This window comes from Hydractinia symbiolongicarpus, chromosome 13 (genome assembly GCF_029227915.1).
Source record: "Hydractinia symbiolongicarpus strain clone_291-10 chromosome 13, HSymV2.1, whole genome shotgun sequence".
NCBI lineage: Eukaryota > Metazoa > Cnidaria > Hydrozoa > Anthoathecata > Hydractiniidae > Hydractinia > Hydractinia symbiolongicarpus.
Genome location: NC_079887.1, coordinates 9,578,460 through 9,606,455, shown reverse-complemented (window position 1 = coordinate 9,606,455; position 27,996 = coordinate 9,578,460). Strand labels below are relative to the sequence as shown.

Below are 27,996 nucleotides of genomic sequence, written 5' to 3'. Positions count from 1 at the left end.
GATAAAATACAATTTCAATACGTGTTTTTATCGATAGAATACGATAGTAATACGTGTTTTATTGATAAACTACAATTGCAATACGATCGATAGTATACGCTTATAATATGGTCCATAGAAGACGTTTGCAGTTCGTATCAATAACTTACAGGACACATATACTGGACAAATTATTGCTGGTAAAAAAATTAAAATGATAAGTTGACCAGAGAACCACATCTACACCAATTTGAGATCCTCAAAAGAATACAATTGATAGGGTATCCCTCCCCATTTAGTGGCGTTGAATTAAACTTTTTTCTCGACAAATAAAATTACTTAAAACGCAATTTATTGTGCGCCTTCTTACGTAACGTTAAGAATCAGAAAAATCGCTTAAAACAAGGGATCAGAAATTCTAGACGTTATTTATACGTATACCGCAATTTAGTTACCATGGCTTTGATACGTAACGCAGTGAAAGATGGAACAAAAGTTTAACAACTTCAGTGTGACTATGACATGCGCATTATTTCCACTCAAGTTCCAAAAAATGTCTCGAAGTTTGAACAACATCAAACATGTCTTCTTTCGTTTTAAACAACATCAACTTGTGACATGGGACGCATTTTTATTCACCAGCTTTAGTAACTTTGCATTTATTTCACTTGGTCCTTGATGTAACCGTGTGATAAAAGAAATTCGTGTAAACGTTTTGTTTTGTTTACATCGATCTTTAACAGATTTCTTGCCGTCCGTAACTTTACACCATTGCATTGCGCTGATTCTCTTTCCAAAATATTTCGATACGACAAAAACGAATTCGGAAGGATCCGGAGACTGGAACAAAGCTACAAAAAGGGGGTGGTTAAAAAGAGAATAAAATAAACAAAATAAAAAATGGCGGTTGCAAACACTTCTATACACTAAAAACTCTCAAAAGTTAATTAAAACCCCGTCCCAAACAGTGAAACCTCTAATAGCGAACACCATTGGGGCATAAAAAACTGTCTACAATAGAGACATAAAAATTTGACATAGTCAACTTGACTCGCAGGCGAATTGGCGAATTACATGGACTAATCAGAGATTACCTTCTTTTCTTCTTCGTTCAACAGTTCAGCGCCAGGTGCTCCGGTCAAATCTAACGGAGTTAACGGCTTTCGTTCTACAAACATAACAAATTCGTTGTTAGATCGACAGCAAGCTTTAAACAATAAGTAAATAAAATTTCTTAAGCTTTATCTATTCTTGAGTTAAATTGCAAATAACGAACATATTAAAACCGACCTCCTACGTTTCTGTTTTCACTCTTTTAAAAAAATCTTTGTTTCAAAAGACTTTTGCCGTCTCCACATTTTTCGTGGTATAAACAAAAATGTCGAAAATCGCGAAAGTTTTTGCGTTTCATTTGTGAACGGTCACTATTTTATTCCAGGAGAAGTCAAATAGCCAGGAGAAGAATGTACAAAATGACTGCGTGAAACACGCAAAAAAAAAAACTATATACTATATGTGACTACATATGAAGGCGTTTCTATGGATTTAACAAAAATTTACACAAACAAAAACACTTACGGAGGAACGGCAAGTTTGGCATTCCATAAGATTTTCTTCTAAAAATTAAAATTGTAAACATCAAGCGTGCATCAAACAAAAAGTGTTATATACAAAGTTATAACAAGAAGTCTATATCCTGCGTCTACCACTGTACAAAAGGGAACAAAGGTAAGTCGAATCTGGCAAGGTGGACATAAGAAAGAAGGACATGTCAATATTTTATGGGATACTCACCCGTTCATCTGACGTTGTAACCAAACACGGCATGCAACAGGATTCTAAAGATTGGTAAAAATGACGGTAAAACTTTACCATCCTTTTAAAATCCAGTTTTTATTAATTTTCCATCAACCACCCAGTTAGGGTAGGTCGTAGCAATATTATTGGAAGTCTGTTCGCTTGATTTTTCTCTTATCTAGATTGTTAATTCCGGCATACCCCATCTCGCCGTTTAAGATTATCTCTACTTTTTTAGGCTGTCAATGTGTAACGCATAATCTATACTATTATACCCGTAGTCCGTCTGCGTCATGTAACGAAAAGAGAAAATGCGATATATAAAGATTGGGCAAACCCGTGCGCATATCTGGGCTGAACGCATGCGAATTTATTTCGCTCCAACTGGAAACGCAGTTGTAGGGAAAATTACCGTGAGGCTTCGTTGCAAAAATTAACATTATGCCCCCGCCTAGTGTGAAAACACTGTTAAGATAACTAAATTAAAGTTTACGAGAAATATATTGAATCCTACAAAAATCGTCAAACCTCGGCATGGAGCAATGCTTCGTCGAACATCACGTTTTTAGGCTTGAATAATTTCCTCCTGTTTTTCAGTCTTTCATATAAAGCTACATCTAAATAAAAGATCAAAATGTCTATCACTTGAAAGTATAAAAATATCTCACACTAACAGAACTAATGTGGTAATATGTTATGTGGGGGTAAAAAATCTGTACAGATCAAAATCTTCTATGCGAATCTTTGATTAGGCAAGTGAGCAATAGCATGGCTGAAAAAACAAAACTGGAAATGGGTGAAGTAGGAATGACGCTTATAAAAAGTTGGTAAACAGAGAAAATAAGTTGGTTAACAGAAAATCATATAAAAAGGTGGTTAACAGAGAAAATCATAAAAAAAGTTCATTAACAGAGAAAATCAAATGAAAAGGTGGTTCACAGAGAAAATCATATAAAAAGTTGCTTAACAGAGAAAATCAATAAAAAGTTGGTTGACAGAGAAGATCAAATAAAACGTTGGTTAACAGAGAAAAGCATATTAAAAGTTGGTTAACAGAGAAAATTATATAAAAAAGTTGGTTAACTGAGAAAATCATAAAAACATCTGTCAGTAATTCAAATCACAAATAAATTATCATACCTCTAAAGAACTTTAATCCCACTGATCGATATTCTTGTAGTTGTGTTATTTTCTGTTCCAAGTGTTTTTGATCTTTAGAAATGAAATACAAAACCCAATTATGAAGTAGAAATGATACAATCATGATATCAAATACGAAGCCTTACTTACATAAAATACTCTGCGTCAATTTTTCATGGTAGTCAGGATTTGTTAGTCTAGCAAATCTCCTGAAATCATCTCTCAAAATTCTATGATAAAAATACGTCAAGAGGATGATTGTTTCAATTGTTGTATAATAGGCCAACACTGTAGTAGTATGAATTACAAGTAGTATTACAGTAGTCTTTCTATTTACGTAACACTATTGGTGTAAAAAATCTGTTCCCTACGTCCACGTGTCCGCCTTTTGGAAAGTTGATTTTCTCAGGCTATATAGTATATTTTGCCTTTTTCGGTTGTGAGATTGTTCCAGATAAAAAGGATCACTATTTTATTTTATTTGGGCCACAAAATAATTGTTGGACACATTCCCCATATTATATCAAAGGATTCATCGACGTTCCTTGCTCTCCGTTGAACCTCGATAGAATCTGAAGTTATCGGCAAAGTATCACTTTTAATGTGCACAAAACCTAAATTCGGTCCATTTCATATACATTGCAAAAACTATCGCCACTTTTGCCGGTTGATAATATGAATGCTCTTGACACTTGCTGAAGAAATAAAGAGCAGCGCAAAATGGGCTTATAATTTACCCAAAATCTATGGGAGTTAAAAAATAACAGGAGAAAAAACTACACTAATATTGTGGTTATGTTCTATTATTGCCACTAACCTCTCTTGACGTCCATACTGATAAGCCAAAGCTAGAAAATCAAAACACTAAATTATATATGTGGACTTGAAATACAGGAAGCGATCAGATTACCCACAACAAACTTACACACAACCAGTAAATTTTCCCATAAAAATAATTCGACTTTTCACATAGACTAAGAAAAAAGTGGCAATACCGTTAGTATTAGCTTTGATTATCGTGGAGCATAAGACAAATTCTAGCACACAACAAAGAAAAATCTGTTACCTACCACTGGTGGAAGCAATGTCCAACAAACCGTAATCTCTTACAATCCTAAACAAAGACCAAGGCGAAAATATAATCGCAACTTATTCTAAAAAATGTAATTTTGCGAAAGTTCACTTTGCGGATAGGATTCGCAAAAAGTTCTTAACGTATTACTAAGAGAAAGAGAAAATAACTAACACCTCATATGTCGCAAATCAACTATAAATGTTTTACGTATTATATGCGCAAAAAAGAGGAATTTTGTGTTATTTGCGAAGAGGAATGCTTAAACTGGCTGTTACGAAATATTAAAGAGATGATGTTAGTGGAAAAGAAGAAACGTCGTTCCTACGACTAGCTTGGCACAGCCAAAATCCTCCATTGTATGTTGGCTTGGAGAGCGAGTCAAGAAAGACAAAACAGCCTAAAGAATCAACAAAGTGATAAAATAAGGTGGGTTTTTGAAATCTTTAGTAAACTGTTTCATTGTTACAACTATTGGCAGACAATGTGACATAAAAAAGCTGCATACAGTCTTCTACAAAATTTATTAATGAGAACATTTTTTCAAATGCCAACCGTATGACGGATGAAGAAAAAGTCGTGCTACGCTACACACGAAAAATTCATATATGCATAAAATAACACAGTGATATATATTTAACGCAGTCGTCCGGCAAGCGAGAGGTCGTTAGTTGAAGTCCCACTCGACCATGATCATTGCAGCACTTTGGAAGATAATGTTCAGGTATACTTATAATAATTATTTGAGAAGACTTTCTAAGATTGGGAAGAATTAAGGCGTGGTAATCCTGTAAAACCGGTGGACTGCAATCTCTTTGTTAAATGATTCATAACACTTTTGTACTTACGCGTTCATACTATCACATGCGGCAAGAACACAAGACGTATGTATATACGAATAAAAAGTAAACGCTTCCCCCAATCCAGCATTTTGGATGACACCTTATGAATAATTCATACCTTCTCCTGAGCTGCCGATCTTTCAACCTTGTCAGGTAGATATCCGCTGCAGCAATATTTAACTCTATGAAACAACACAACATTTAATATTTTTTTTTTACTTTTTTTGGAGGTGTCAGTTTCGTGATTTCATAAAATGGATGATACCATAGAATCATAAAATACACACAACCTGTAACTAACTCGTCGCTATCATCAATTTCTGCATCTTTAACATCTAACTCTGAAAAATTGTCGTATTCCTAATAAATAAATAAAAAAGTAAGTAATCATTATTATAAATAATTAACTCTGAATTATTCCAAAATCATGCAGATTCCTAAAATCATTAAAAGCAATGTCAAAATTATCTGTGTCTAAAGAACAAGACACAAACATCTAATTTGTCGAAATTGCTTGTCAATGTGTGTACAGCAAATTTAATTATCTAATTTCTTTCTGAATTCTTAAGCCTTAGCCAGCCGTGGCATGAACTGTTTTTAATGCAAAATATGCTAAAAAGTGCGACAAGTTTATTTCAATGTCATTTAGTTGGCTTACACATCTGCTAAAAGTAAGGCTTTTATTGTCAAAGTGATTTTGTTTGGTCATTTCCCTAAATATACGGTATATGCTAAACCCTCCATGGGTTTAGCATATACCGTATATCTTAGTCTCTTTCACAGGTTCTAAAACAACTGACTTTAATAATTCGAACAGCAAAGAAATATTTCGAGGTGATGATATGGGTGATTGTACAGACATTACAAAAATATGAACTATATATAAGATTTACGTAGGAATTTGTCTGTGTTTATTTTGTCTGTCGTTATTTCAATAGTAGAATTGATAGCAATTCGTTTCTTTTGTAGCCTAGTTAACTAAACTTTCTTCAAAGATATCAAATTCAGTTTCTCCTAAACGAAAGCGTGGACGCAAAAAAAAATGTCAGAGGAAAACCCTAAAATTTAAATTCACCTTATGAGTGAGGCCATTCGCGCTCATAACGAAGGGATTTTCCAATATTGACTATGTGAGCGAAGAACAATAGAATTAACCATTCAAAAAGCCCGGTCAGTGTTATGACAGCAGAAATATCGTTTCAGACCCTGTGTATTTTTCTACTCTTATAACTATTCCGCTTTCTTGGTGGTAAAAAAAATTATGCGTGGGTCTCCTGGTTATGTTTATTGCAGCTTTAGAAAGCATTTTTGGCAAAATTTAAAAATCTACTTAGTTTCATTTTCCTGTTAGCAGCATGTCCTTGCAGAGGCGCATGTTAAAGGTACAGTTTGTAGGAATGGACTATTTGAAACATCTAGTGACTTTAAGTCCAACTGTGATAAGCAAGTGAAAAATGTCTCTAGTAGTAATGCAACATTTGAGGTTAGAATGCTATTACAATAATTTTCCTGAGGATGGTAAATTTTACATTAGAAAAACAACATACCACAATAAAATCTCCCCTGGGAGCTGAATAACCAACTGGGAATAATGTGTCGTCTGGTTTTGTGATGTCAGGGCGTGGTGGCTGATCGCTTGCTAAAAGAGTGTGATCTCTTGATTAAACATTTCATTCAAGTAGTAGTAGTATAAAATAATATAAATTTACAACATCTATACGAATGTAACAACTTTACATGTTCAGTTCTCAATGTCTTATTCACAAAATCAACAAAACAACTCTTAATAGTTTAAAATACAGCTGTATCAAAACGATTGACTGACACAGCAAACAGAAAAGTAAAAAAATTCCATAGGTATGTTAATTAAAAAATTGTAATGGATAGAAAAATCCTTAACTTTTCTATGCTTTTTGGAGTTAAACGGAGTTATATAAGAAAATTTTACCTTCAAATGTTTTGGGTTTTCTCCAACAATGTTCTCTGTTGACTTCAAATTCTATAAAATAATGCCATACAGCACTAGTTTGTTAAAAAATAAAAAAGGGGTGGAAATGCATTAACAAAAAAAAAAAACGATGAAAGTATAGCTAATTGAGTTGCAAGATTGGAATAATCATATGATTTTTAAGGTGGATAGTAATGTGGAACTAAATGTTTGTTTCATATGTCAAATGTTTACAGCAAAAAACTTAATTTTCTATACACATTGCTAGAAAAAGGCCCACCCAAAATTGTTTGGGTGGAATGTCCTGCACACCAGCACGTAAAATTTGTAGTACTAAAATTGTACAAAATTAGACTGAATTAAATGTGTATTCAGAGTTGCCACTCAAACTAATGAAATCAAAATCTTGAGAAATCTCAACGTAACTGAAATCCCGATTGTTTTTAGGACCAAAAATGATCATGCCCTGCAGAGGGTATTTCAATTTATTTAACTACAAATGAGATAGTGGATTAATTAAATAATTGAGACTTTATCCTGACTACAGACAAAAAAACTCAACCTGATTTGCCTGATTTTTGAAATCTTAAGAAAATCTTGTACCTATTTTGAATTAAAACTACAGAATTAAAAGTTAAGAAAAAATAAAAACCACAAATTAAAATTGTACAAAAAATACATACGAGGGAGTGATGCTACAGGTTCTTCAACATAGTGTTTAATATAATGTCTTTCGCATTCTAAAATACAAGTACACATTTCAAAGCATGTTAACAGAAACAATTTTCATTGTGACGCTGTTAACGGTTTTGTCCACTTAATGCGTCCACTGAAAATACAACTGGTTATATATTAGTTTTGTTACATGACACAGTTCACGTAAGAAGAATTAATGCAAAATTTAGCAAACCAATACAAACAAAGATGTCTGGAAAACAGGATGAGAAAGCATGATTAAACATTATTTTTACTGAGCTATTATTATACTACGCTCTATGCGGCTGTTCTATGTGGCTTGATCAAGGTTACTTTATTACAAAAACATAGTTATATGTATTTAATACTGTGGATTTATCAGCAAATTCGTTACAGCCAAACTTACAAAAAATTATTTACCTTCACTGCTCTTCGTTTCTACTTTCTTTGAAATCTCAGACCTAAATTAAAAAAATTAAATAAAGATTCACAAAATGAATAACATATAATAGCAGGATTGTGTTTAAAATGGTAGCCAAAATACTAATTCGTGCTTAGGTTGCATGAAATAACTGACAATATGTGTATGACAGACAAAAATCTGAGGTATTGAATAGGTACGACAAGGTAACACGTGGAATTCTCCACTGGCTATCAACTAGTTTTTTATATAACTCGCAGTCTTTAGAGCTTATACGTATGATCCGCGCTCCCCATAACTGGGGACCGCGGATCGAATATGACTTACACGCATTATACTCGCCTGTCATGATCAGAGGTCTGATCGGGGTGAAGCATTCTCTATTGAGAATGAAATACGGATGTGCTATGATAAATATTCACCTATGAATACATTTCTTATTGCTGCCTTCAATATAATAAAAAAGTATAAAAATGAAGCCATAAACTAAATTGATAAATATTAAACAATTCAATTTAATTAGTTTTGAGTCAAATATATAAAATTGTGAAGTGAAACTTTCTAACTGTTTCACACAACCATTTTTATTTGTTTTTTTCTGTTTAAATGCTTTTAAGACTCAAATTTTTAAAACTTAAGAAGAAAGATTTCATACAGCGTAAACTTTTTTAAGAAAATTTTTTTGTAAAAAATTACTTTAAAGATTATTAATAATCAAATTTAAGACTAATAAGGGTCTTGTTTGTTATAGAAAAAACAAAATTTAAGTTAGCTTTGAATGATCTACAATACATTGAGTTGTGCAACCCGTCAGGAGTGTACTAAACTTAGGTGTGCAAAAATTAAATGTGCAAAAAAAAGATTTGTAAAATGTAAACAATTACAAAAATTTAACAAATTAAGGTATATAAGATGCATGACAATGTAATTAAACCTAATTACAAATCTTTTGTCTTTACAAAATCTATTGAACTCGAGGAAACAAAAACGTTTTGATATCTACAAGTTGTGTTAAAAAGATTGAACTTGGCAAATAAACTATTTTACCAATTACCAAAGCCATATTCCTCTGTCGCATCTAATAATTTGAGCTCTTCTCTTGCACTCCACTTTGAATCAAATAAAACAAATGAGATGCTCTAAAAACACAGGTTTAAACATTATTTTTTTCAAAAACTAATAAAACAGTGAAAAAAATTTGACTCAAGGTTCTGATGCTGTAATACCCATTGAAAATCAAGCACTGATGAATATTGTTAAACGAAACAACCAACACGCACCTAAGAAAGTCTTTGATGTATTTCGAATCTTTAACATACTTAAACTGTTTTTCACAAAGTGTATGTTGTAAAAAGCGTATGTTGCGCGGTAGTGAGACATGGGCAGTGAAGCAGGAAGATTATGATCGTTTGGAAAGGAATGATACGAGAATGGTTGGGTGGATGTGTAACACCATTTTAAGAGACAGAAAGATTTCAGATGAGCTAATAAGCAAGCTAAGTAGCTGCAGCATTAAAAATAATATCAGGTAAAAAGAACGTAGAAGAATAACTGGGTAAGAAAGTCTTAGACTTTATATATAGTTCCTGTGACAAAGCCCAGAGATATACCAAGGAAGACTTGGCAGAAGGTAATAAGGACAAAATTGAAGCAGGGAAATATGATTTTGGAACTAACACTAACAAAATTTAATTTTAAGATTTATATCTTGTGTCTATTGTTGTGGTTTTTATTCCAATATAATTTTATATCAAATATAAAATTGTTTACCTTGATTTCATAGCTGTGACTATTGAGGTGATTATTAAATTCACGTCCTTTGGCAAAACACTAAACATGTAAACAGATCAAACTTTAGTTGCATAAATATTTTATAACGACATTGTTGATATACAACTTTGATTAAAAACAGAAGTCCATCAGTTAGTAGTTCACGGTATCTATAATCTAAACCTGAAATTCATGTAAACAACCATAAGTTGTATCAGGAAGCGTTTATGCAGTACTTAAATTTAAAATAAGTTAAAGCAACAACTTTAAATACTTGTAAACAGAAATCGATAGGTGGTGTGCAATCAACACAGTGTATGTATGGTTCCTTTAGGGTAAGCATGCAGCCACTGCACAACATTTTATAAGATAATTTATATACACTGTAATAAACAAGAACAAATAAAATTTATATCTTAGGGACCTTAATTTTTGCATTTTTTGGGTCAATGTGCGAAATTTTGTTTCTGTAAAAATTATTGGTATAAATCATCACAACACTCACTATTGAAAAATTTGCAAAATTAATTCTCATAGAACTCTTTTCCTTTTTTGAAAAATGATTTATACATTAAATCCTTCTGATTTATAAACAACTATTATATAGATATGCGAATACTTACTTTAGCTAATTTTTACTTTTCATGGATAATTATAAATTTAGACTAATTCTCTCAAAATATTTGGTATTGCTAGCTTCGCTTTTTTAAAAGATTTCTTGTTAAAAAAAAAATACCTAAAGGTAGTTTCCAGCAAAAAAAGTTGTTGGCCATGTCTACTTAGGCTGCAGGTTAAAAAGAAATGAATACACAGAATCAATCAGAAAAAGAAGAAGCAAAAACACGATATCACTATAAATAAAGCAGGGACTCATCTGCACTAAAACATTGATTAAGCTATCTGCAACCTCTCTACACATTGAGGAGGATTTAAAACAGTTGATTCTAAAGTTTCATATTCACTAATAAGCCAATCTAAAGATTCGATACTCTCTGTAAACAAACTATCTTCAAATCCTCCTATTTTTGTGTAATGGTGTATGTGAGCTTTTCTCTTGTAAAGCTTCATGAACCTGTTGCGAATGTCCAGGCAGGAATGCTGCATGCAAGTGTTGTTTGATAGTGCTAACAGAGACCGATGTTGATCAACAGGGGGTATGGAACACAGGCCTGTTTTCCAACCTTCTTGATTCCAATATATAAAATTCAGATTGGTTCTTAAACGATCAATGTTACGTCTTATGTCTGAAATTTCTACATCACCCCGTAGCATTAAAGAACATGCGAGGTATAGTCCATGTTTTGGATCTGCTTGTAAAAGTTGGTAATCTTTTGAAAAAGCATCTGTAAACATTTGATCTAATCTTCGAGGTGGCATATGAATATTAGATAACGAATATAATGGCGTAATGCTGGATGTCAGGTAATGTAGTTTTGGAAATGGGACAAGATTCATTGATATTTCATTCAAATCTACATTTAAAGATCCTTCGAACCGAGATGAACTGGTGAGGTTTAAAATCAGGTCAGCTACAATGTTATTCATACTGTCAAATGGCTTTTCCTTCTTGTCATCTTGATTGGTTTTTATATTGTTTATTGTTTTAGATTGGAAACCACTTAAACCTCCTGTATTTGCAAATGTTCGTTTTCCTGTCTTCTTAGGTGCATGTTGGGTGATCCGTTTAACAATATTCATCAGTGCTTGATTTTCAATGGGTATTACAGCATCAGAACCTTGAGTCAATTGATACATTGCTAAGGCACTGTTGTATGGTGATGTGATGACATCATCATCTTCAGACGGGTAAACGGCTGTGACAAATCGAAAAACATCAGCATACTCATCTTGCAATAAGCGTAAAACATATGTACCAACCCCAGAGCCAGTCCCTCCGCCCATTGAATGTATACAAAAAAAACATTGTAAACAGTCGCATTTCTCGACTGTTTTCCGAATTACTTCTGATATTTTTCCCCTATATTTTTCACCATATTCATAATGTCCAACTGCCCAATTATTTCCAGCTCCTGAAACATCTGTTATCAATTGCTGGTTATCAAAGATATTCCTCAGAGAACTTTTCATGATTTCATTAACAACACCTTCCTCCATATCAACCAAAACAGCACGTGCTTTCAACTGTTGAATTTTATGTTTACCATTATCAATAGGTATTGTTTGGCCAGTATGATGATCAACATTCTCAAAAAAACTTGACAGAGATTCATCACACACGCCTTCTTTGTTTACACTAGAGTGCTCCTTTAATGCAGCATCCCAAAATCGGTAACCAATCTGGTTGCCACATTGTCCTACTTGTATTATTATTGACTGAGTCATGATCTAAAAAAAGGTTAAAACATTTAAATCTTTTGCGTGAGCCTACATTTGTTGCAAAGCCAAATATTTCTATGGCTTACACTGAAGGAAAAACTGTAAAGTCAAAAGATCTCAGACCTTTAAATAGAATTTAGATGCGTTCCTTCAAAGCAATAAAAGAATTGACTCAGAAGAGACAGAAGTAGCATTGAAAAACAAGATAGTTTTATGTAAATCATTCTTTGTATAAAAGAAATCTGTCCAAGGTATCCAAAGTATCTCAAGCTTGTGAACTAGTGCTTAAAGTGATGGTTTTATGTGTCTAAAAGAATTACAAAAAAATATTCTGTCGTTAGACTAAGCATTCTTCTGTTAGAAATTCCGTTCTAAACATGAAATTAAATTTAATAATTTTTTGAAATTATGGCTTTCTTTAATTTAAATGATAAATACATACAATAAATACGAAGATGACCAATATAAAAATTTATGTTAAGAAAGTCATTTTATAGTACAAATTATTGTTGTATGCTAAGTCTTCAATACTCCTTAACACCCTGAAAAATTTCAATATAATTTTTTTAGCATTTTTCTTATTTTCTTTAAATGGGTCCATTTAAACCCTATAATAGTCCAGGATTTTTCAAAAATATTATGACTGGCTCCACAACTTAATACACTTTTCCATATTCAATGAAACTTAGGTAAACTTCAGCACTTTTTCTGTGACGTCATTGGGAGCTTGAAATTTGTCCAAAATACCACATCTGGTTAAAATTCAATTACTTTAATTTTAGAGCGAATTATTACATTCTGTTTAAAGGTTCTGGTAGCCAAATAAAAGTTATTTACCATATTTTTCAGTTTTTACGTTGTCTTTTTAAAGTCAGTTTTAAAGTTTTTTATGTCAATTTTCAAATTTCCTAAAAATCCGATTTTTCTCCATTTTTGGGTAAAATTCAAAAAAATCAAGAAATCGAGTTGATCACACGACAAAATTTACAGATTGATTCCCCTGAATTAAAAGAAGTTATGTTTGGAGTTTCACTTTTAAGAATAATCCTTATTATAAGGATTTTAAGAAATTTAAAAGGTAGTTTCGAGTAATTGCCAATATCTAAGGTTCTAGGGGGTATTGGAGAGTTAAATATAAAAACCTGAATATAAAAACTCAGTAGGTAATATAACCATGCAGCATAGCAAAGAAGAGTTATTAAAAGAAACTGACCCCGTATGGGCCTGTTAAGCCTACCTTAAAGCATGTAAAAATAAAATGCTTTTATATGAAAGAGCTATGTCTTGAATCCATTCTTTTTAATAAATCTTAATCGATTCATAAGATTTTGAACTTATGCTAATTATGTATAACATCATGTACAGGATCAAATTGGAGCATGCATTTTACGGTACTATGAAGATATGTAAGACTTTTATGTTTTAGTTTGAAATTTTAAACATAAATTATGTATGGTAATGTTTAATTATCATGATTATCATTTATAACAGAAATTAAACTTAAGACGATATCATAATTTCGCATAACTGGCAAAATATTTGGGTCCTATATTTTCAAAAATAAATAAAAAACACATTCAAACTAAGACATCTTGTATGAAGTTACAAGATTTAATGCCAGAAAAGATGTTATATAAAAAAACTGTCGACCAATTTAAAGAGTATTTTCAGAAAAAAATTTACAGCACAATATGAAACATAGGAAATTTTATGTAATTATAAAATGGGGCACCATTTACATAAATATCTTTTATAAAAATACAACGTAAAATTCTGAGGAGACAACTAAGGATATACCAAACACTGATTACCCATGCTTAAAATACTGACTATACTTTCTCCTAAAATGTGAAACAAAACTATGCGAAAGTTTGTACTTTCTAAAAGCAGATAAAAAGTTTCCTTATATTTTATTTTGTCAAAAAATAAAAAAAACAATTATATATTGAACCGAAGGTACGTTTGTCACTTAAAAATCACTATCACTTAAGTATTAAAACAGTGTTTTGGTTTCTTTGTTTAAGGTCTAATCCAAAATTTATATAAAAAGCTGCTTTTAGTGTTACTCCATTTTTCTTACACTATGATATCTGAAACAATTTATCTTGAAGCAATAAAAGATACTGTTGGTGGGAAAAAGTCGCATTAAACAAGTGATAATGATGAAGATGAAGATGATGATATTGAAAAGTTCAGCATGTCCAGAACAGTTATATTTAAACTTTATCTTCATATTCATAAACCCTTGTACCTTTTAGATAAAAACGTAGTAATCTTTTTATGTAAAAAATTTATATTCTAACTTAAAATATTCTATGAATTATCAGCTTTTTGATACATAAAAGTTTAAGAATAAAACAAAATTTGCAATTTGGTGTTTCATGTATCCTTTAAAAGGGAAATATTCCATATGCTAACAGTGTGAAGAAAAAAACATTTTGAAATTCACTAATAAAAACTTATGGATAAATTTCATGCATATGTAGCATAAAGTGATGACTTTTTCTTCATGAGTGCCAGATCAGTAAAAAGATATTTATTTCATGCATAAATATTTTGTGTCACCTTTAACATGACTTTGTACTTGCAAAAACATTCACAAAATACAAATGGAGAGTTTTTTAAAGGATCTGGCACCATCGAAACAGTCCTTACTATTGCGTTTCTTTCACTCATCACAGAACTCATTGCAGCCATATAGTACTTTGTGAAGAACAAAAAGTATTACAAGGTATAGTACAGGATCCCCATACAAAAAAGTAGACAATCTGCACACAATGAATAAAATATCACTTGCATTAAGAACATATTGAGATCCTTTTAAACATAAAATATTCTACAAAAATTTTTCTAAAAAGTCAAATTAAACTTGAAGAAAATATGTATTAATTCTTAAATTATGTATATATAAAAAGAAAATCATTTGATACAAATGTTTGCTGGATTTTTTACAAATCTTGTGTTTAGTTTGATGACATCAGCAGCCAACAACAACCTATGTGAAGTTCACATTTGTTTATCACCTAAGTTCACTTTTCACACACAGTCTCTTCACTAGTTCATAGCTTACAATAAGACAGGACCCAGATGGCACAGAAGCTGTTAATCTTGCAGTAAGGCCTTTTGTCAAACAACGTATGCCTTCTTCATGAATTAACTGTTTAGTAACAGAGATAATTGTGCCACCACTGACCTAAAAAAAATGAAAAACAATACATATAAAAATAAGATCCAATATTTAAAATAATACCATACGTTTATAGCCAGTTGTTGTTTTTTATTAAAATGACATAAAAATGATCATTAAAGACCAAAATTATTTCTAGATACATATAAATTATTGTTCTGTATGTTACATCTATTTTTGTTGTTGTAAAGAAGGTTATTGTTTACGTTTACAACAAAGTGGATATGAAAATAGGTGTTATTGTTGAGCATGTGTAAAAACTGGACATGTCATGTATATACAAAAAAACTACTCTAAAGTTCAGATATTAATTTCATATGGATATACAAGGATATGCATGGAATGTTATATACACTGCTGCTAACCATTTTGTTTGCTTTATAACCTTAACCTTGTTTAGCATAAGTTACTTAAGATTAAGATTTTTTTGAAAATACAAATCTGGATATTATTGTGGAAAACTGCTGTTTTTGGCTATTTCACAAAATAGCCAGACAGTTTTATAGTATATATCAAACCACAAACTGTAAAATTCCAAAACAAAATTTAAACCCTATTGTAACCTGAAACTATTTTGCTAACTGACACATTTTCTTATTAAAACCAAATTTTATTTTTAAGCCAATTAGAAGGAAAAAAATGGATACGAAAAGTAACTTCTGCATACCTGCTGACGAGTCCGTATTGTGTCTACTGGATTGCTAACTAGTGATGCAACTGAAGATGCTGACATTCCACTCATTGCTTGAATAACAATATCTGGAACGCCTTCTGGTCTGTATTTCCCATATAATTGTCCAAAGTCATAATATGCAGCCCACCAAATTCCAGAGCTAGGTGTATAAGTCAATATTGAAGCTAAGTATCCTTTATAGAACCCTCTTAAGCCGGTTTTCTTGTAAATTTTAGAGGCTACAGACGGTGCAGATTGAAAAACATACGAGTTTTTTTTTCCAACTTGCTGTCCAGCTATCATTTGCTTTTGAGTCACAATGTCAACTGGTACAGTGATAGTTAGTCCAGCAAGTGATGCACATAAACCAGCAACTAAACTTTTACCACCTGGTGTTAACATAGGAAGGTTTGCTCTCACAAGTTCATATGTTGTAATATAAACTTGACTTGAAATCACAGTCAAATTGTAAGCAGCAAACCCTTTGTAATACCCACGTATACCTTCATGTTTGAATATTTTCTTAAAGGCATCATATGTTCCATTGTACAAGGTGGTTTGTTTCTGAACTTGTAGTCTGGTTTTAATTAGCATTGGAGGGAATATAATTAATCGGACAGCAACCATACTTAATGGACCAAAAAAATAATATTTCCTTTTATCCAAGTCATTCCACCCAATATTCTTGATACCTTCATTTTCCTTCGGTTTGTCAACATTGCTTGACATTTCTAAAGATGGTATAAAAATTGCTTAAATGTATTGCTGTTGATTATTTGCGGAAAGTTTTCATACCTAAAAATATCAAAAGCTATTATTATTATTTCTTCTGTTTATAGATTCAGAAAAATTAGTAAAATCTTCACACGCATACTTATGATTGCAATATAATTTGAATTTCAATTTTTCTTGCCATAACTGAATGCTTTTATGGTGGTGTAAGTGTTTAAAATGGGTCGTAATTTAGGAAATGTTTTCAGATATAAAATTTTCTCTTGTAAATATTGAGCACCCCTAGCTACTATTTCTTTAATTTCAAAAAGGTTCTCATTGCAGACGGGACTCAAGGCCAAAGAAAAGGCTTCACAAAGAGTTAGTCATGTCATTATGTGGGGTGAATGGCTGGCCCTAGCCCTAACTTTGCCACATTTTTGCTTTACTAATGAAAATAAGAATTTATGGCAGTGTTGACATGGACAGTTTAAAGTTGGGTATGTATGTCTAGGTAGTTTTTCTAACTGAGTTAGGGGTCATTAAATTAGCTAGGATGGTAGGTTGGCTATAAACCTTTTTCTTGGATGAGGGAACAGTTTGACTAACAGTTTCAAGATAAAAAGTGCATTGTAACAGCTTTATTAATTTAAATTAAGCCATTGAAGTTAAATAATCTTATTCACTTTGTGTCATAGTGACATATTGCTATATTGCAAAGCTTTTCACCCGCAACATAGCTCTCTCACAAAGATCATTAAAGTAATTACGGTAAACAAAAGATAAAAGCGCTTTTTACTTGCAGGAAAAGCAGGCTTTTTCAGGAATGTTTGAGTAGGTGTGCGATGATTTGCACGTGTAAATCAAGTAACGCATGTGATGTAAAACACACATGCAAAGGAGGTTACTGTTTAGTTTTAACTATATATATTATATCAAGTGCAGATTACACCATAAATATATACGCATAATATAAAGCGTCAAGTATAACATAACATCTCCTTTTTAAAATTTTTAAAACATAACCAAGGTTATGTGGTTTGTCTGTATATACACGTTTCTATAACTCTTCATAGTCTAACACTCTTTTACGTTTGATTTTTCTTCCGAATCTTGATCGCTGCACTACATCATCAATTGAATCGTATCCTACGTTGTCGTCCTCTGACACAGATAAGTTACTATCTTCACTGTCATCATACGGAATGGTAGCATCGCTGTGCATCTCCTCGCATTCGTTATACAGAATAGTGTCTTCGCTGTCGTTTGCATTAACGGGGAGTGTTTCACAAGGAACAGGTTTGGAGGAATAAACCCCTTCCCCAGGAGAAAAGAGGGACACCCCATAGACTCGCCTGAGAGCAATTTGATTCCGCCGAATAATATTTCCATTTCGAAGTCAAACTGTATATGAGCGAGGTGCAACTTCATTCAATATTTTCCCTTTGATTGTCCATTCTCGAGTGTCCTGATGTTGAATGGAAACTATTTGGCCCGGTTGAAATATCAAGGCCGTACCAGAACACCTTTGGTCATGGTAGGTTTTCATTTGTTTTTTCTCTCTATCCATGTTTCTGAAGAAGTTTGGTGTGTGACGAACAACTGACGGTAAGGTGTCGGAGAGATTGAACCCAATCAGTAATTGGGCAGGCGACTTTCCGCAACTTAACGGTGTGTTACGGATGGCTAACAATCCTAAGTAAAACTCTTCATTTGATCTTTGTGTTTTCTTTATAAGACGTTTTACAATTTTCACCATTGATTCAGCCAGATCGTTACTTCTGGGGTATCTAGGATTGCTAGTAATGGGGTTAAATCCCCATTCGTTTGCAAACTTCTTGAATTGATAAGATGCATACTGGCTCCCATTATCAGAGACTAATGTTTCTGGAATGCCATGTTGAGAAAAAATTAATTTGGTAGCTTCAATGACACAAGCAGCATCAGGACGATTAAGTAAATATACTTCTGTCCACAATGAGTAGTAATACGCAACTATAAGGTACGATCTACCAGCATATTGAAACAGGTCAGTGCCAACGTTTTGCCAAGCAATATCTGGTGACGAGTAAGGCAATAATGGAGCATTGGTTTTCGATGGTGGCATTTCTTGACAAGTCGAACATTTCTTTATGAAGTCTTCAATGTCTCGATTCATTTTAGGCCAAAAAACAGTCTGACGAGCTCTGCGTTTACACTTCTCTGTACCCAAGTGTCCCTGATGCAATTTCATCAATATAGAACGTTGCAGTTCCTTTGGTACTACGATTCTTTCTCCAAGTAGTAGCAAACCATTAATGTAGGTGAGATTAGCACGGCCTTCCCAGTATGGTTGAATTTCAATTGAACAGTTTCTGCGTTGTTCTGGCCATCCAGTTTGAGTTGCTGTTATCACTGCTTGTAATACGACATCATTTGCAGTGGCTTCTTTAATCTTTACTAATCGTTGCTCTGATGCTGGTACACTGTGTATCACTTGATTCACAATGCAGTCACTTCAGTTTCAGCAATTGCATCATTTTCTGTTGGTTCCTGACATGGTCACGTGATAATGCATCAGCATCTAGTAGGTCTTTCCCGGGTACATGGGTTGCAGTAAATCTAAATTTCATCATACGCATTCTTAGTCATTGTATACGTGGAGACAATTCATTCAGTGGTTTGTTATTTAAAATTGGTATTAACAGTTTGTGATCTGTTTCTAGTACAAAATGAGAAATTCCGTACAAATGAACTGCCATTCTTTCCATTCCCCACGAAGCTGCTAACATTTCCACCTCGATCGGTGCATAAATCTTTTCCGTTGCTGTTAGGAAACGTGAAGCACAATCAACCGGTCGCCATTCATTATGGTATTGATAAAGTATGACACTGATACCATTAGTAACACTTCCATCTGTCCTAATTTTTGTTTTCTTTTTAACATCATAATGTGCAAGAATCGGTTGCATTGACAATAATTCTTTACAATTGTTGAAAGCGTTCGTATGAACAACTGTCCATATCCATTCATTCTTCGAACTTAAAAGGTCTCTTAGTGGCTCTGCAGTTTTAGCAAGATCTGCACTGAAACGTGATATTTGTTGAGCCATTCCCATAAATCGTCTGAGTTCGGTAATGTTTGTGGGTATTGGAAATTTCTTAAAAGCTTCCACTTTAGTTGCTAATGGCTGAATTCCCTCTTTTGAAATTTTATGTCCTAAAAACTCGACTTCAGTTTTCCTGAATTGGCATTTCTCTAAATTCAATGTTACTTTGTTTTTAGATAATTCTGATAGAAATATTTTCAAACGTTCTTGAAGAGTGTCAGAGAAGCCAAGAGAAAGTACAGGCCCCGTCGAAAAGTCTGGAAGCTGAAGGAAGAGATTGTAGCAAGACAATTTAGTGCAAAAGTTCAGCAGTTAGCCTACAATAGTCAATGTGATAGTGACAATGTTGAAAGTACTTGGACTACCTTGAAGAATTGTCTTCTAGAAGCTTCTGATGATACCTGTGGGTGGACGAAAGGACCAGCTAGACATAGACAGACCTGGTGGTGGAATAATGAGGTTGACCAGTGTATAAAGGAAAAGAGGAAACTTTGGAAAGAGTGGAAGTCAGGTGGTAGTAAAAATATTTACTTAGAAGCTAAGCGTCGGGCTCGTACAGCAGTGTATAAGGCAAAATCAGAAGCAGAGAGAAACAGATTTGCAGATGTGTTAAGGAGGGAAGACCAGCGCAATGAGGTATTCAAGATAGCAAAGCAAATGAAGCAAATGAAGACTAATCAAGATATTGTAGGTGAGAAGTGTATACGTAATGATGAAGGTGTTTTGGCTAGCACAGAGGAGGAGAAAAGGGTAGCTTGGAAGAATCATTATCAGAGGTTGCTTAACACTGAGTTTGATTGGGACGAGGATAATTTGTCTGATGATGATGTTGTAGAAGGGCCAGCCATGCAGATCAAGACAGAATGGGTAGTGGAGGCTATTAGGAAAATGAAGATTGGCAAGGCTGCAGGAGTATCAGGTATTGTTGCAGAGATGGTAAAAGCATCTGGATATATTGGAGTTGAGCTTATTACAAGTCTTGCTAACCAGATTATAAAGGATGGTGCTATTCCGAGTGAGTGGCAGTCGAGTGTAATAGTGAATTGTTTCAAGGGCAAGGGTGATGCATTAGAAAGGGGTAACTATAGAGGTTTGAAGTTGGTTGATCAAGTAATGAAAGTTATTGAAAGAGTGATTGATAAGTTACTTAGAGAAAGAATTGATATAGATAAGATGCAGTTTGGTTTTGTTCTGTTACTTAGGTGATATGTTGGGCAGTGAAGGGGGTGTTGGAAGAAGTGTTACTTGCAGGATAGGTTCTGCTTGGAAAAAGTTTAGAGAGTTACTTCCTTTATTGACTAGCAGAGTCCTGTCAATTGAGGTAAAAGGTAGGTTGTATGAGGCCTGTGTAAGAAGTGTTATGTTGTACGGTAGTGAGACATGGGCAGTGAAGCAGGAAGATCTTGACCGTTTAGAAAGGAATGATATGAGAATGGTTAGGTGGATGTGTAAGGCCAGTCTGAGAGACAGAAAGAGTTCAGATGAGCTAAGAAGCAGGCTAAGTCTCTGTAGAATTAAAGATGTTATCCAGATAAGAAGATTGAATTGGCTGGGGCACTTGGAAAGAATGGAGGAGGATAATTGGGTAAGAAAGTGTAGATACTTGATAGTTCCTGGGGCAAAGCCCAGAGGCAGACCGAGAAAGACTTGGCAGGAGGTTATAAGGACAGACTTGATAGAGAGGAAGTTGAGTTTAGATCTAACACAGTCTAGATCAGATTGGAAGAGGGTCATTAATATACCCCGTCCAACCCATGCTAGCATGGAAAACGGACGTTAAGCCGAGAATGATGATGATGATGATGATGATGTTCGTCATGATGTTGATTACCTTTTCCAAAAACTAAAAAATCATCCATACTCTTAACAATACCACTTTTCCCCACAATCATGTCATCTATACGCTCATTAAATGTTTCGGGCATGGAGGTAAGGCCAAACGGAGCACGAGTTGGACAATACCGACCAAATGGAGTGATAAATGTGGCTTTTAACTGGCTTTCTTCTTCTAGTTTCACTTGCCAATAACCCGAGTTGGCATCTAATTTAGACATAACTACACATTCCTCCCCTGATTTGGCCAAAGTTTCATTAACACTTTCCAGTTGATAAAGACTTCTTTTTGTTACGACATTCAATTTGGTCAGGTCCAAACATATTCGCAAAGTCCCGTTTGGTTTAGGCACAACTACGATAGGATGACACCACTCCGTTGGTTGCGTAACTCGACGTATGCCCCTAAATTTTCCATTCGATCAAGTTCCTTTTTAAGAGGATCCAACAATGGTAATGGTACTCTTCTAGGGGCAGATATATGATAAGGAGTACTACCTTCTTCCACTTCTATGCGAATAGGCGCACCTTTAATTTCGCCTAAACCTTCAAACACCTGTGGAAATTGAGAAATAATGTCTTCTGGATAGTCATTGTCCTGCTTAATTTGATTAATTGTTACTAAATTGAGCTTTTCGATTGCTGGGCGCCCCAAAAGGGCTATTTTTACAAATTCACACACATACAACTTGTCATTTGAATCGATGCGAGTCTGGTCCGATTAACTTTTTAGTTGTTGGATGGAGGTCATGAACTTTATACCCTATCTGTTCCAGATGATTGAGTCCGATCACAGAAATATCAGCACCGGTATCGATTTTCATTTTCAAATTGTTATTATCTACACGCACATTAACTTCCCAGCTGCTCTCAATTGAATGTACAGAGGCCCCAAGTCTCCCGAGAAAAAGGGCACCTACCCCTTCACCAGTCCCTTGAATGTCATGGGCTCCCTTTGTGTCCTTATTAAATCCTCCTTGATAATTTTGTTTCCCACAGAGTAAACTTTTAGCAAAATGATTCTGTTGGCCACAATTAATACACGTTTTTCCCCATGCGGGACAGTACCTTTTCCCAAATGCATGGTTACATCCACAAAATTTGCACAAAACATTATTACTGTTGGAGAAATTATTCCTCATACCTGCAACTTTTGATTTACCGTGGAGATAGTTGACATTATCTTCCTCTTCTTTTTTCGCTTTCAATGTGATGAGACCTTCGGTTGCTTTTTCACCAGCTCTGCAAATATCCGCAGCTTTTTCGAGTGTTAATCTGGCTTCAGATAAAAGTTTCTTTTGAGTAGCACTACTGGCAATACCAGAGACAATTCGATCTCTCACTAAACCTGGATGGCAAATTAGGCAAAAATTACAGTTATTGCTCAAGTTTTTCACATCTGTCAGGAAGTCATCAAATTTCTCACTTTCGTCTTGAGTGCGTAAGTTGAAAATATGACGTTCTAATGTTTCATTCACAAGTCCTTTTGCAAACTTTTCAAGGTTTTCAATTATTGCTACTGGATCATTCTTTTGCTCTTTTGTTAACGAAAACGACTCATATAATGAAAGTGTCACGTATCATTGCACTGATGTATTGTGGACTTTTTTCCTCAAGTCCAGTCAACATTGCATAGTCAGTCCACTTCTCTTTCCAGCTTTTCCAAGCAAGAAACCTGTCTACTGATAGATCCAATATAGGTGGAACAAGGACATTCTCCATTTGTTCTTCCATAACGTTAATTAAATAATTTGATTTTAAAGATTCTTTAAGATATAAACTCTACTTTATTTCAACAATAGTTTTTGCTGGTTAATCCTGTTCGCAGCGCCATGTTTAGTTTCAACTATATATATTATATCAAGTGCCGATTACACCATAAATATATACGCATAATATAAAGCGCCAAGTATAACATAACAGTTACGCGTGTGATACGGGGTTCAAGGTTAATTTTTGATGTGCATTCATTTTTAGGTAGAAAAGTTTAAATTCTGATCTGCTATGGTTTCCAATAGTTTTGTCAAATGAAAAAATTATCTACAATTAAATCCATGATAAAATGTCTATTACACCTGTAAGTGCAGTTTTGCAGACTTGCTCCATCTGTGCTCTGTCAGAGCGTTCACTGCCGCATTAGTTAAGAATCGCCATGGCTGAATTTCTTGTGTAAGACCTGGTTACCAACGACGAAGGGGCAAGCAAAGATATATTTCCTTTTTCAATGAATTTCTTTGGTCACTTTTGGACTGTTGTTTATATTTATACAGTAGTATACCTACAAAAATGCCTGCGCATGTGCAAAAAAACACAAACTCTTAAAACTTTAGCAAACATTGGCAAGTGATCTATATGCAATAACAAAGACACTACGTTTTGTCTTACCTTTTGCAGCTGCAAGAGTTTGTTAATACTTTTCTCTGCAAGTAAAAAAAGCTGGTGATAGGCAGCAAAATTAGTAACCAAATTTTTTAAAAAACTTTAGCTAGCTAATGCTAGTACTCAACAAAAATTTTTTTTGTCATTCGCTATCGCTACAGCTAGCTACAGCCATATATACGTAAAACATATCACTTGGTGGTCCATTGTTACCTGTTATTATACCAGACACACGCCAACACAACACAAGCTCAGCCTTAGTCTAGTACAGAACACCCGGACAAAAAAAAACTGACACCACACACAAAGCCATGTAAACACACACAAGGACTGATCTCACGCAAAAGAATGCACAGAATAATACTGCTGCAAATCCCGATTTCCCGATTTTTAACCTGCTTGGCTATGACGTGTGTGTGTGGGGGGGGGGAGTGTGACACCCTCTTTGGATATTCAAAAAAAGCGAAAAATCTAGCCGTCTTCTCAAATGCCAAATAAGGCAAAAACTGGAAACGACGGTTCGTTGCAAGACACAACAATGCCTTAGTTCTTACCTTCTTTCACCAACAAGACCACAGTACCAAGGTACTATTCTATTATAGGGTAACAAGCCTTAAATGGATAGGTAGTATCAAATTTCGTCAATGCTATACTAATTTTGTTGTTATGTTCGTATAGTTTGTCAGATTCTTTCATTTGTATTATTAGTTACTTTGAGAAATGAGGAAAAAATTAGATTATATAACGTTACAAAGGTTATGAATTAAATTTCTCATACGAAATAGTTTTTGCAGCCAAAAAATAACTTTTTCCATAATAAGCATTCAAAATATGATGACCGGTTCACGAATTTCTTTTCCGCTCTTTTACTCATAAATTTAATATAATTTACGAACCGGAACTTGGCAGCGATCAACGTAGTAAACCATTTATTGTAAACATCAAAATGTAAATTCTTTTACCTTAATGTATTGACGTCAGTGAAGAGATAATATTATAAATTCTTATCTTCAAGCAATGTTCTTACTACATCCAACCAATCTCGATCCCAGGCCTTTTTCCCTTTTTGATATAAGGGACACAGCGAGAAAAAATATTTCCTCCTCGCCTGTTCCTTTTATATCAAAAAGAGAAAAAAGCCCTGAACCATTACGGAGCGAATACGTTGAAAACGTGGTTAGGCCAGATGTCTACCTATTAGGTTTTTGAACAAAAGTTCGCAAAAATTTTTATTTCACCGCAAAAAAAACTATCGGCCATAAAGAAATTTTAAACACACATTACAAACATTCTTAGTAAGTTACAAAAGAAAAAAAAATTCACATGTTAAGAGACATGTTAACGGGTAACAAATAGCTTAGTTCACTAATCTTGTGATTTCACCCTCGTTCCCAGGTTTTTTAGCCTTTTTGATATGAAAAAAGACGGCGAAAATTTTTTTAACGTTATCTCTCCATATCAAGAAGGTAAAAACACTGGGGACGAGGGTGCGTGTGACTTTTTATTTTTGCCATTCAACGCCACCTTGTTTCCAATAACACTCAAATAGTTTTCATCTGTGCACGGAAACGTTAATGCCCCGAGGTTAACTAGAGATAAAAGTGGTGTTTTGTATACTTCATTGAATAACTTTTCTGGTCCAAACATTTTTTGTGGAAATACCGCATATTTTAAATCCATGATTTTGAATTCCAAACACGTGTTTCACATTAATTTGACTAAAAGAACTGAGGAGTCACATTAAATATCAAGCCAATTCCCAGGCTTGTGAGGTGTTTATGTTGGGACCGAATCTGAATTTGTCCTGGGGACGAGTTGTAATCATTAGAGCGTTTCCCGTGGATAAAAAATAATTCAATTCGACGGTAATAGTAGTTCACCTAACAATGTAAGAAATTAGTTAGATGAAGCAATAAGCCAGAAAAACAATCAAGTTGTGGCACAAACGTTCAATGACATTTTTGAAAAAAATAACATCACAGGATTTGAATTTAATTGTGGTGATTGGTACATGACAATTTCAATAGAAGAGGCTAGATTTTTTGAAGACAGTTCGGACTGAAATTGTTCTTGTTAGGCTCTTTAACTTTTGTAACGAAAAACGGATTATTAAGTCGTAAGAAAACTGCAAAACCATTTAAGAAGAAAATCTGTATGAATTTTAATAATAGCTATTTTTTTTACCTAACAAGAATGTGTGCGTAGCACCCCTGTCGAAATCTCATAGGCGTAAAAAAACTCTGGGAACGAAGTTGTGCGAGCATGTGTACAAACATCATTGTAAACATTGGTATATAATGTATCTACAAAAAATTAAAAACGTTACTGAGTAACATAAAAAAAATCGCATCCATAAACTGTAGGAAAAGTTAAAGAAGCTTAAAAGCGATTCTTTTATATGTCACGAGGCGAGGTTGACATTTGTCCATTGTCAAAATAACATGCACAATAGAGATATCTGACACAGCCATCCTTTTTTATCAAGATAGGCTAGAGCTTCCTCATTGTCTTTTTTTGCATGGGAGGCCTCCTAATTTTCAGCAAACTTCACCCACCTTTCCTTACCAACTTTCTATCAACTACCATTACAGGACTTGTGTTATAATTTGACTTCTTTTTATTTCCTTACTCCAGCTTTTTACATCAACTATAATCAGTAAGAAAAAATGTTGGCACGCAAATTTTGAATTCCGTTCCCACAACGTGTAGTGATTTCGTCTATTTCTATATTAGATTTGAAAATTTGAACTTGTTAAAACTGTGCACAGCTAACTTAGAACTTAGGATATTAATGTTTCATTCGAAGTGTGCAGATATATGGAGTACGGCTCCGTATAGGCATACGTATACGGAGTATAACTTCGTATAGCGACATGTTTATTCCGTATAGACGGAAATATTTAAATGTCTCAAAGCCGCGAGCGGCGCAGACAGCTTTGAGAGTATAATGCCGAGACTGGTTTGGCTAGATATTAGCGAATGCAGCATGAGTGTCGAAGTCTAAGCTAAGCATTCTTATTAAAAATTTACTCTGAGCTATTCCAGTTTAGAGTAAATTGAGCCTAAAACAAGCAAATAATTTGTGTAAGAAGAAAAAAGTCTAAAATATGAGACAAGCATGTAGAGTACCAATTACCGTAGATAACAGTTCCACCTAATAAAAGTTCGAGTTAACCGGTGTTCGAGTTACCGGCAGTCCTACTGTATGATGTAGTTTACTATTTGCGTTTTGTATGAAGTTCATTTTTATGGCTTCCATTATATTCATTCTAAGCTTTATAACTTTGTTTTGTATGTTTCTATATGCAATAAAACTAACCATACAATCAATGACTTTTCTTATGTAACTTTAAAATTGTGTACTTTTACACCAGCCATTGTAAACCTTAACTCATTAACAATACATCAAATTCTGTTCCTACCAAACCTGTCACACTCCGCATACTTAGCATGACACACTCCGTATACTAAGCCTGTCACACTCCGTATACTAAGCATGTCACACTCCGTATAGCATACTTCGTATATTAAGCATTTCACACTCCGTATAGTAAGCATGTCACACTCCGTATAGCATACTTCGTATACTAAGCATTTCACACTCCGTATAGTAAGCATGTCACACTCCGTATAGCATACTTCGTATATTAAGATGTCGTACTCCGTATAGTAAGCATGTCACACTCCGTATAGCATACTTCGTATATTAAGCCTGTCACACACCGTATAGTAAGCCTGTCACACTCCGTATAGCATACTACGTATATTAAGAATGTCACACTCCGTATATTAAACATGTCACACTCGGTATACTAAGCATGTCACATTCCATATACTAAGCCTGTCACACTCCGTATAGTAAGCATGTGACACTCTGTATAGCATACTCCGTATAGAATACTCCGTATAGAATACTCCGTATAGAATACTCCGTATGGCATAGTCCGTATAGCATACTCCGTATGGCATACTTCTTATAGCAAATTCTGCATACTCCACACAGCGAATTCTGCATAACATACTCTCGGTATCTCACAATCTGTATGTTATAATCCTTTTTTTGCAATCAAACTAACGTTCCCATACTCCGTATAACTACAATATAGCTATACCTCGTATGTT

The 27,996-nt window shown here is 34.0% G+C and overlaps 4 protein-coding genes across 6 annotated transcripts; all 4 read right to left on the bottom strand.

The window, feature by feature from the left end:
- Positions 1-4: 4 nt before the first annotated feature.
- On the bottom strand, positions 5-10,337 carry LOC130623649 (transcriptional adapter 2-alpha-like). The gene is made up of 18 exons (XM_057439155.1): positions 9,940-10,337; positions 9,666-9,725; positions 8,943-9,034; positions 7,895-7,935; positions 7,462-7,518; positions 6,779-6,829; positions 6,378-6,469; positions 5,121-5,190; positions 4,949-5,012; positions 3,987-4,030; positions 3,734-3,764; positions 3,067-3,146; positions 2,917-2,988; positions 2,305-2,393; positions 1,774-1,817; positions 1,558-1,595; positions 1,074-1,147; positions 5-830 (listed from the first exon to the last, which is right to left on the bottom strand). The coding sequence occupies exons 1-18, from the start codon at positions 10,024-10,026 to the stop codon at positions 639-641; spliced, it is 1,278 nt and encodes a 425-aa protein (XP_057295138.1). The 5' UTR covers positions 10,027-10,337; the 3' UTR covers positions 5-638.
- Positions 10,338-10,515: 178 nt separating this feature from the next.
- LOC130623647 (tubulin epsilon chain-like) lies at positions 10,516-13,517 on the bottom strand. The gene has a single exon (XM_057439153.1). It carries the CDS (start codon positions 12,006-12,008, stop codon positions 10,557-10,559), a length of 1,452 nt encoding a protein of 483 aa, XP_057295136.1. The 5' UTR covers positions 12,009-13,517; the 3' UTR covers positions 10,516-10,556.
- A 133-nt stretch (positions 13,518-13,650) lies between these two features.
- LOC130623657 (solute carrier family 25 member 44-like) lies at positions 13,651-24,349 on the bottom strand. 3 transcript variants are annotated; one of them, XM_057439164.1, is made up of 3 exons: positions 24,088-24,349; positions 15,857-16,593; positions 13,651-15,195 (listed from the first exon to the last, which is right to left on the bottom strand). In XM_057439164.1, the coding sequence occupies exons 2-3, from the start codon at positions 16,589-16,591 to the stop codon at positions 15,022-15,024; spliced, it is 909 nt and encodes a 302-aa protein (XP_057295147.1). In that variant the 5' UTR covers positions 16,592-16,593; positions 24,088-24,349; the 3' UTR covers positions 13,651-15,021. The 3 variants fall into 3 exon arrangements, with proteins under 3 accessions (XP_057295147.1, XP_057295145.1, XP_057295146.1); XM_057439162.1 differs by having other exon boundaries at positions 23,881-24,348; XM_057439163.1 differs by having other exon boundaries at positions 15,857-16,657; positions 24,088-24,348.
- On the bottom strand, positions 17,973-21,716 carry LOC130623052 (uncharacterized protein K02A2.6-like). The gene is made up of 3 exons (XM_057438556.1): positions 21,494-21,716; positions 19,212-19,844; positions 17,973-19,048 (listed from the first exon to the last, which is right to left on the bottom strand). Exons 1-3 carry the CDS (start codon positions 21,714-21,716, stop codon positions 17,973-17,975), a joined length of 1,932 nt encoding a protein of 643 aa, XP_057294539.1.
- Positions 24,350-27,996: the final 3,647 nt, after the last annotated feature.

What these genes read in the sequence shown, in the direction of transcription:
- LOC130623649 (XM_057439155.1), bottom strand. Translation starts at nt 10,026, where the DNA reads ATGTTGTGCAGTGGCTGCATGCTTACCCTAAAGGAACCATACATACAC. An exon ending in ACCTGTAGCATCACTCCCTC is followed by an intron (nt 6,830 to 7,461) that starts GTATGTATTTTT and finishes ATTATTTTATAG; the next exon opens with AATTTGAAGTCAACAGAGAA. An exon ending in CCAGGGGAGATTTTATTGTG is followed by an intron (nt 5,191 to 6,377) that starts GTATGTTGTTTT and finishes TTTATTTATTAG; the next exon opens with GAATACGACAATTTTTCAGA.
- LOC130623052 (XM_057438556.1), bottom strand. Translation starts at nt 21,716, where the DNA reads ATGTCTAAATTAGATGCCAACTCGGGTTATTGGCAAGTGAAACTAGAA. An exon ending in TTTTTTAGTTTTTGGAAAAG is followed by an intron (nt 19,845 to 21,493) that starts GTAATCAACATC and finishes TATTTCTATCAG; the next exon opens with AATTATCTAAAAACAAAGTA. An exon ending in ACTGAATGAATTGTCTCCAC is followed by an intron (nt 19,049 to 19,211) that starts GTATACAATGAC and finishes TTGTGAATCAAG; the next exon opens with TGATACACAGTGTACCAGCA.
- LOC130623647 (XM_057439153.1), bottom strand. Translation starts at nt 12,008, where the DNA reads ATGACTCAGTCAATAATAATACAAGTAGGACAATGTGGCAACCAGATT.
- LOC130623657 (XM_057439164.1), bottom strand. Translation starts at nt 16,591, where the DNA reads ATGTCAAGCAATGTTGACAAACCGAAGGAAAATGAAGGTATCAAGAAT. An exon ending in CAATACGGACTCGTCAGCAG is followed by an intron (nt 15,196 to 15,856) that starts GTATGCAGAAGT and finishes CATTTTTTTTAG; the next exon opens with GTCAGTGGTGGCACAATTAT.